Below are 10,281 nucleotides of genomic sequence, written 5' to 3' on the forward strand. Positions count from 1 at the left end.
AGAGGCTCCGCCAAACCCCGGAGACCGACTCATTGAACCTCTGGGGTTCGTTAAGAACCACTGCTCTAGAGTTTATAGTTTATGCACCAATCACACCGCTGGTGCCTCTGCCGCTGCCTGGCGCGCTGCAGCAGCTGCATGTCTTAAGTTTAACTCAGCGTGGATCACGTGCACCTCCTTTCACTCAGACTGGACTCAGTCTGACCTGTATGGATATTTACATCAACCCCCTGTGAGGAATTATGATTCTTTTCAGAGGTTTTGATCAAGGTAGGAGGTTAAGCCCCACTGCGTTAGCTGTGGTTGTGCAGCTCTACGTGAATTGCAGGGATAACTTGTAGTCACGCTGTCAGAGATGCGTGTTAAGGAGCAGTGAGAATGCTTTATCTTTGTGAACAAAGAATTATATGTGGACTTTACAGCTTAACACGCTACTCAGCGCCCGGCTCTGTGTGCGCTGATAAAGTGTATGTGTTCCCGGTTGGTCGGAGCGTTAATGGTTAACAAACCAGCGCTAAGCTCACCAGGTTCAGGTCGGTGAGGAGATTTCGCGCTTACCTCGCAGTCATGCATCACGCTGGTTTTATATTATTTTCTTATTATTTTTAGTACTATGTTTCAGTTACATGATGCGTCAAACCATATCAAATGCTTTGTCCACATAGACAGAGTTAATGTGTGAGGCTGCGCGGAAATTTGAGAAACTCGTCCCATAAACACGAAATGGACCAGCTACTAAAGCCACATTAGCAGCATTGAATTAAATCTCCCATTTGTTGCCCATCTCTGCACACAGTGCAGAGGATTTAACTCACACAGGGCTGCTCCAAGGCTATGAGGCCTGGTGCAGAGGGGCCTCTCTTTCTGCTAAAACCATCAGCACCTCTAACAGCTTCTGTGTTAGATTTAATCTGAGAGAGGGGGGATAGTTTAATTGGCCACCCTATAAAGCAATAAATTATAATTGCAGTTTATTAATTTGTATTTGTGAACAAACAGATCTCAAAGATTAAACTCATAGCATCAGATTGTTGCTATGGTAACAAAACAATCTAACTATGAATATTGTTTTTTGAACTTTTACAAAGTAAACTTGTCAGCTCCTTAAAATCTTACATTTAAATGTTAAACAATTTAAAATAATACATGGTACATGGAATACATGGTACCATCAGTTTTTAGAAAAATCCATATTCATGTTGAGAGTGATGTATTAACTGCAACACTGGATGAAGTGTCTCTGGAGCAAAATAAGACAATGATCTCCCTTATGGCTGATTTATTCGCTGTAGTAGAAAATGATTTTAAGGTAATTCCTGCTAGTTATATTGCTCTATGTTTATTCTAAATTCTTGTATATTCCCACCAGATAAAGTTATTTGGGTTACATGTACAAGGTTCGGAGTTGTTTCCTACAGCTGCATGAAAACCAGACTGTCTCGCCCCTTGCTTTGGATCCCTTATCCTTGGAATAACACTCATGTGTGGTCTCTGCTTGGCAGAGCTTTTCACGCCAGTCACTGTAAAAGATTACTGGAGCCTCAAGAAGACACCGATCCTGGTGAGGAGAAATCTGTCCAGCAGTCAACAGGACAACAGACCAAGGAGGACAACGCAGAACTTTCTGAATGAGGATAAATTACCTTACTGCTGCTGGTGTTAAGTGCTAGTAACCTCTGACACCCCAGACAGTCACATTGATTTCCTGAATCACTGACATACCATTATTAAAATTGGTGTTAAGCGCTAGTAACCTCCAACACCCTATAGGCTGACATTCAGGAAAGGAAAAGAGAAGAAACAAAGCAATATAAAAGAGACAAAAACAACCACAAACACTCATTCTCATACATCAAAAGGCTCCCCAACCAAAGAACTATTGCTGATCCACTGGCGAGTGGTCGAATTGGAGAGTGAAGATTAAATTAAATATTAAAATAGTTCCAGAGAAAAAAGAAAAAAAAAAGAGAAAATGGGATTTCATCATAACAACGATCATGCCTTCATCTTGTTCCCATTACAGACATTTGTATTGGCTATTTTTAGTGTTGTGTTGTTTTGTCACTCATGTGGTGGGGATCATTTTTCTCTGATAAGGTGGAGAATTCTTCTTTACATGAACTGCAGGATATTAAATAGCTGTCTACCATTGACTTGGAACTTAAACACTCCACTCCTTACACCTTGTATTTGTGGTACCACTATGCTAAGTATATGGCTCAGGACAGGTCAAATTGCTATGTTTGCTTACACATGCCTTTAGCTGGCCACTCACCAATGGTGATTCCACAACCTTATCCAAACATCTCTGACTTGTTCCCAGACATTTTGACTTCTCCCTTTCAGGGTCTGCACCCTATCGACACACACACACGCGCACACACACACACACACACACACACACACACACACACACACACACAGGAGGTGCTCCTCCGCTTCCAGCTCTTAAGAGTTCCAGAGGCTTCACAAAGTTCCTTCACGTCACCAACACATCCTTTGAGGAATCCTGTTCACATTTCACCTAAGGTAAAATTTGACTGTTATTCTAACTCAAAGGTTAGACTGATGGGTCACACTCCTACATTTTTAGGCAAAATACCCCGTTCATATTGTAAATCTGTGCTTGTTCCCTGCATTCTGTATGCTAATAATGCTTCTCTTAATTATTCTCAAGCTTTTCCAGGAACTACCTGTTCCCTTATTACCAGGTGCTGGATGTTCTTGGCACTTTGCCCCGAATTGATATCAATCAAATTTTATTTGTATAGCACATTTCAGCAGCAAGGCATTTCAAAGTGCTTTACATCATTAAACACAAAAACACAGAGTCATCCAACATTGAATCAACAATCAAACACATTAAATTTCCTGCCGAGTCGAAGTTCTGCCCTTATGGGTACCTCATATAAGAAAGGGGGGGACTCTAAACCTGCACCCTTTTTCTTCCTAGCGCTTGAACCCGGGTTGGGATTCAAATCCCAATTGTTGTTTATGTTCCATAAGCAACTCTAAATAGGTGGGTTTTAAGTTGAGATTTAAAGGCACTCAGTATTTCAGCTGTTTTACAATTTTCTAGAAATTTGTTTTAAATTTGTGGTGCATAGAAGCTGAATGCTGCTTCATTCATATGTTCTGGCTCTGTGGATATTCCCTATACCTGGCTCTCCCAGTAAATTGGGCCAGTAGGTGTGCGCCAGTTACAGCAAAACACTCTTATGTTGTTAGCTCTGTAGAAATTCATGAACAACGCCAACGAATCCACAGGTCACCCACAGAACCACATGACCCATGCTGACACTGTTGCACATTAATGCCACAAAATTAAGATAGGTTACAATAAAACAACATGGGTGTCATTTTTTTGTCTGGTTTGTTTCAAATGTGTAAGTTAGCAAACGGTATTGGAATCAGAAGTAGAAATGTATAATTTACAATCCAAATGAGAATCTTTTAAGAAGTAAATCAAGAATGTGGTGCTGTGGTGGCACAGGGGTAAAGCACAACCCACATATAGAGGACTTAGTCCTCGACGCAGCTGTCACAGGTTTGAGTCCCGGCCTGATGACCTTTGCTGCATCTCTTCCTGCTCTCTCATTACCCACTTTTCTGTTGATTCACTATCAAATAAAGGCAACTAGAGCCAATGAAACATTTTTTAAAAAAATAATTAATTCAAGAACTAATACCTGTGTAGCAGTATTGTACATGTGTTCCACTTCAGTAGGGTAGGAAGACATAATGCCAAATAACCCTCTAGCATTGGGCTACTACACATTTTACAGTATTGACCATTTGCAACTATGTCAATCATTCAAGATGCTATGATGGATGTCGGAAGTGAGCGACTGGAGTATTGAACAAACCAACTGAAACTGTTTTCCCAACTTGTTTTTGCCAATTTATTAATGGCTTCAACTTGTCTGGGTCAAGCTTCTTTAAAGTTGTACAATAAAATGACAAAATTGGTTTACAACCTTGTCTATTTGTGCAGTCAACAGTACAGCACCCTATGACAATTTTTAAAGTGAAATCAATTAAGTCAAAGCAAGCTGCTACTACATGTCCATTTCTTGACAGATTTAAAGGAGCGCATTGGTTGTTTGGATGTCCGTTATGGTGGAGTGGTCACCAGATAAGCAAGCCTACCACAAGGTTTGAATACAAGTCAAATGCTGCAACTTGCGTACACAACGTAAACTGCACCATTGCTACAGTACATAATTCACACTACACTATGAAGTCTGTAATAGTATACGTCCTCTCACTCCAGGATGCCAAATGCTTGAAATTGAAAGTGAAACTGACAGCTTGTTCTACTTTGTAGCATAACATTGAATTTCACATTATTACACCAAAAATAAATGCTCTATTGAAAAGGGGAGTGAAATCGACACTCACTTCAAAGACAGGATAGGACTTCATGTATCACAAAATCTAGTTCATTTTCTCACACCTGTGCCAAAATCACAAGTATTTGTTAATATGACAGCAGCAGATTTATTTAAAACCAATGTTTTGGGTTAGCTAATCTTCATTAATCAACTCATCTGCATTGGGACTCTTGTCAGTTAATCCACCATCAAGGTTAGAGATACTATCACCTTCAACACAGATATGAATCGCAACGCTGTTTTGCTCTTGGGTACTAGCATGTAAATATAACAAATTTTCAATATTAAACCATTACTGATCTAATTACTAAATATGAAATTAGTTTTCATCAAATTGTTTAGTAACGAATCCAGAACTCACCTTATACTTCACCTCTTCGTCATTAGAAAATGTAAAACAGTGGCCAAAAATGAACAGCGCAGCTGTGGCCTACCTGGTATGTGGAAATGCCGGGGAGCAGCCACATATGTCGAAGTAGATGAGGGAGATTTGCCATCAGAGTAGGTGGATAAGCTGGGAGTACTCCGACCGCTTTCACTACCTCCAATGGATTATGGATGTTAGAGATAAAGGGAGAAGGGAAATGAGGTTACAAAGGTTGTGGAGGAGGGGAAACAAATATAGCTTTATGGAAAGCATATTTGCAAAAACCAAATGAGAAAGTCTGGCTACAAACACTTATACTAGTGATTTGATAACCCAACCTATTATGTACAGGAAAATGTCCCCCACCTAACTGCACCACCACCACCAGCCTGAACTGTTGATACAAGGCAGGATGGATCCATGCTTTCATGATGTTAACACCAAATTCTGACCCTATTATCTGAATGTTGCAGCAGAAATTGAGACTCATCAGACCAGGCAACGTTTTTCCAATCTTCTATTGTCCAGTTTTGGTGAGCCTGTACGAATTGTAGCCTCAGTATCCTGTTAGCTGATAGGAGTGGCCGGGTGTGGTCTTCTGCTGCTGTAGCCCATCCACCTCAAGGTTCAACGCACTGTGCGTTCACAGATGCTCTTCTGCATACTTCGGTTGTAACGAGTGGTTACTTGAGCTACTGTTGCCATTTTATCAGCTCAAGATCAGTCTGGCCATTCTCCTCTGACCTCTGGCATCAACAAGGCATTTGCGCCCACAGAACTGCAACTTACTGGATATTTTCTCTGTTTTGGACCATTCTCTGCAAACCCTAGAGATGGTTGTGCGTGAAAAGTCCAGTAGATCAGCAGTTTCTGAAACACTCAGACCAGCCTGTCTGGCACCAACAACCATGCCATGTTCAAAGTCACTTAAATCACCTTTCTTCTCCATTCTGATACTTGATTTCAACTGCAGCAGATTGTCTTGGCCATGTCTACTTGCCTAAATGCATTGAGTTGCTGTCATGTGATTGGCTGATTCAACATTTGCATTAATGAGCACTTGGACAGGTGTACCTAATAAAGTGGCCGGTAACTATGCTCTACATCCAGAGAAACACAGAGGAAGTTGGAGCATGTGACTGAGTATGAGAGAGTGTCAGCTGACTGTACACAGTCTCCTCCACATAGGGACCAACTCATTGGCAGTACTCTGGATGCAAGTAGATGAGATCACTAGCAGAGTGTCATGTGTAAGTGATCTGATTTACACCATTACACACGCTGAGAATTCCACACATGAAGTTCAGAAAGCTGCTAGTGTCAGCCTAAACGTGGAACAGATCCTCTACACAAAGAAAATACTTAGTGGTGAAGATATTTATCACCAAATGACCAGTGGGAACACATAGGCACTGTGTTACATCTCCTACTGAAGAATGAAGAAGGAATTGGGTTAGCATTAAAAAGCATAGTTCAGTAATCCTACAAGTGTTACATGACCCTACAGCCAGCAATATAGATATCAAATTACATCACAGTCCACCCTGTATATCTGCACTTTTTATTTTATCTTCTGAACTATCATAGGGAATACCACATGGCTCAAATTTGAAACTCTTCACTTTCTACTATACCTGCTGCCACTAGGCACCATTTTCTACATTTTGCTGACAGTTACACATGTAGATTCTACAATCTTATCAGAAAAAGATCACAACAGAAGAAAAGGTATTTTTTGTCAGTTACTCAAGGGATTTTTCATACAGTCCAATGGACTCGATTCAAATGGGGAACAAAATTGCAAGACTGTAACATTTCATCTGGTACAGTTCACTTTCACACTGCACCTTGGGCGCCGCCAGGAGTCTACAAAAAAATTGCCCCCTCACCCCCGCTGTTACAATTTCTTGAGTCTATTTGACCAATAAAAGGCGTCAAATTTTAAAGGCTTGCAACTGCCTTGTTTTCTTTGGATACTAGCACAATATTTACTGCTGGTGAACTTTACATGCAACTAGGGTTGCCACCTTTCAGAAATCAAAATAAGGGACGCCCACTAATGTGCGTTGTCTTAGTCTCATGAGCAGGCAGGGTAGCGGAGGCTGGGGGGGGTGCTTCGACTAGGGTTTTTAAAAAAAAATTTAAAAATTAGATTTATCTTACTAAAATGTCTCTCCCCACGAGCAACAGTCATAGGCAACATGCAAAACATAAGTAAAGCAATTCAGACTTCTCAAAAAATGGTAGCTGCATTTCATTCAAGCTGCAGTATACAACTTTAACAAAAAATATGTTCTCTCTATATTTGTTAAAGCTGTCACCATGTCGTGACAGTTTGCTATGAGACAGATAATCTGTTAAAAAATCAACCTCCTACAAGTCCTCCCTGAACTACTATCGCTAGCTAAAGTAATGCAACGTTCCAGCCAAAAACAACCAATCAGAACTAGGAGGAGGGTCGTAGCGCTGTTAATCAACCTCACTCACTGCTGTGCTAATGGCAGAGAAACTACTTGTCCTTACAGGAAAACTGTTTATCTGCCCTCATTGGTAGCTATGCTAGCTAGACAGAGCATTCACAACAGGCTGTGCTAGCTGCAGCATAGCACACAGCAAGGGGGAGAAAGGATGAGCAGCTACATGAGATTGTGATTAACTGCACTAAAACCAGCCTCCTGCTTCTGATTGGTTGTTTCTAGATAGCACTGGGAGAAGGCAGAGGAAATAATTTTTTCACAGATTATCTCTTATGCCATACTTTCACAACATAATGACAGTTTTAACAAATATGTAAAAAATATATATTTTCATAAAAGTTACATAATGCAGCTTTAATTTCACTTGGGAGGCCCTGCCAGCATCCCTAGGTGGGCCCCATGTGGGGAAAGGGAGGGCAGACCATATGGGTCCCATATGGGTTTGTCCGCGGGTTCCTCGATGGCCCCACATGGGTTAGCCCATGTAGGGCCACAGCCCACATGGGCCCTACATGGGCCCTATATGGTGGTGGCCCACATGGGTTTGTCCATTTAGGGCCCATGTAGGGCCAATGTGGGCTGTGGCTGTAGTCTACAGCTAAGCTAACTGTGCTAAATGGTTGACAATCTTACAGTCTACTTGCGCCTCTGGAGAAAAACTGGGTTACAAATTGACACTCTTGTCTTTTTCTCTATATATATTTTTTGAAAACCTGTCTTTATAATTGTTCTTAGCAGCATAGTAAATGTCACAGTAGTTCTGGTCGTCTGCTCACTGCTGCTGAACACCGTCACTGTCAAGCGCACCAAGCAGGAACAAACCATTTCCTGCAGATACAGGGGGTGTTCAATGCGAATATGGATGTGTGCTTTCAGGTCTGGGAGGGGTAACATTTAATTTTTACTGCTAAAAACAATTTTTAATAAAAGAATATGATTAATTTTGTAATTGACAGGGCTCCATTTTTTTTATTTCTATGAACAGAAAAAAAAAAAAATATATTATATATTGCGGGGGATGTGGGTGCCTGTTGGTCAAGGGCTGTTGGAATTGTCCTAACTTTTCGCCTCTATGCAGTGCCCCTGCACTGCATTGTGTCAAACAAACCAAACCCTTTAAGCAACCTGTTACCCCCCTCACCTGTGGTGGCGCTGTACCAAGCATCAATGAAAGAAACTTCTTCATGAAATGTAAATGAAGTGGCATCAGATATTAGCATTTTTAGGATTTTTCTTTTGTCTCTGGTAGCGCTACGCATGCACTTTTACCTTGGCTGTAATTACCCTGAATGACCTGCTTTCTGCTTTTGGAGCAGTCTTCCATCTGCTTTTTAAAACATTTTTATTTCCTTTATTTAACCAGGCAAATCCTGTTGAGATTTAGATCTCATTTTCAAGAGGGATCTGGGTAGAAGTCTGCAATACACAACAACCTGGTTACACAAAAATAAAACTAATTAATACATATGCACAAGTATAAAACAATACAAAGCAATTTAAAAGCAATGACACTGGTTAATAGAATCATGTGGCATGTTTTTAAGAACCGCTTGGTGTTCACATATGAATTCGAACTGCACCAACCCAAACGAGACCTATGGACCAGAGTTCACTTTTTTGGTCTGCATCAGAGTTTGATTACACATTTATACCTCCACAAATGAACTGGACTTTCTAGGCAAATAAACTGGAATTTGATGAAAGCAGACTAAACAGGGCTGGTGTGAATGCACTCTTAAAGCAGCAGTATGTAACTTTTTCGAAACCATGGACTTGACCTGAAAATTTTAACAAGTTCATTATAACCCAATGGGTAAAAAACTAATCAGAAAATATTGAGTATAATAGATGTTTTGGTATTGAAACTGCTCATGTCTATTTTATAAGAGTTTGAAGATATTATATGAAATGTGCTAATTTTTATAATCAAAATCTGCTGTTTGATGCACTGGGTCGGAGGAGAGGTCAGGGGAGCCAGTTTGAGGCAGTTTGAAATGAGAAACACAGATAGCTGATAAACTTTGGTCCCACTTTCTTGAGTAAAATGTTTCCGTATAAAATGAACAAATCTATTGTTCGTATCCTGGGAAAGTGCACAGAGAGAATGGCTTAGACAGCGGATAGATTCATCCCTGACCTTGGTAACACCTGCATGGTGTCTGGTGTACAAACAGCACGTAATGACGTGGTGCTGTTTGTATGCAGGCAGAGGCCATCTCTAAAACAGTACGTTGAAACTTATCAGACTGTAAAGAAGTAACTGAGCTAAAACAGCCAGTCAGATCACTGGAGTGGAACTGTCTTTTTTCCTTCCACATGCGGTGGTCTCTTCATCTTCGTATTTTGCATTTTGCTTCCTTTGTGGCTTTGGTATCTGATGACCATGTTGAGCTGTTGGTGTGATTTTTAAGTATTTGATTGTTTGAATAAATTCTGGTTGATTGTGAAGTTGAACAGTGACTGTTGTCTTTGGGGTTTCACTTTTACACATGACATTAACGGACCTTGGAAGACAAGATAACAACAAGCAACAGGTAGAAAATTTCTCATTTCTCAACACAAGTCAGTGAATTAGCAGTTTACATTTTTTGCTTTACACTGTGTAACATTTCATCTGTATGTTTGGACATGGAATTTATGGCCTCCGATAAGGGATTTACACCAACAGCAACAGGCACGGAGAAAAGAAAGCCGTGGAAGGCCTGTCTGAGATAGCCCACAATAAAATAATTTAACCAAATCTAAATTAATTTAATTCTGATCCAAACAATGCGCTGCTGCTTGCTGCGCACCTCCTTTCACTCAAACTGGACACAGGCTGACCTGTATAGACACTTATATGAACCCCACGTGTGGAATTATTTTCCCTTGGTGAGCGCCACATCAAGGTAAGAGTTTAAAGCCCACCGCATTAGCTCTGGTTGCGCATCTCTGTGTGAAGTGCAGGAATAACTTGTAGTCGCGCTTTCAGAGGTGCGCATTGAGGGAGCGGTGAGAATGATTTATCTTTGTGAACAAAGAATTATATGTGACGTTTACACGC

The 10,281-nt window shown here is 40.7% G+C and overlaps 1 protein-coding gene across 8 annotated transcripts in view; it reads right to left on the reverse strand.

Moving 5' to 3' along the window:
* Positions 1 to 10,281, reverse strand: part of LOC106934633 (actin-binding LIM protein 2-like) — a 68,617-nt gene that overhangs the window by 18,551 nt on the left and 39,785 nt on the right. For all 8 annotated transcript variants that reach the window (XM_015014655.1, XM_015014653.1, XM_015014654.1 and 5 more), the window contains one exon: positions 4,829 to 4,936. In XM_015014655.1, coding sequence (XP_014870141.1) covers positions 4,829 to 4,936 — 108 coding nt within the window. The remainder of the gene's footprint in view (positions 1 to 4,828; positions 4,937 to 10,281) is intronic.

This window comes from Poecilia latipinna, unplaced genomic scaffold (genome assembly GCF_001443285.1).
Source record: "Poecilia latipinna isolate Pla-1442-1.1 unplaced genomic scaffold, P_latipinna-1.0 Scaffold1837, whole genome shotgun sequence".
In the NCBI taxonomy this organism is placed as follows: domain Eukaryota; kingdom Metazoa; phylum Chordata; class Actinopteri; order Cyprinodontiformes; family Poeciliidae; genus Poecilia; species Poecilia latipinna.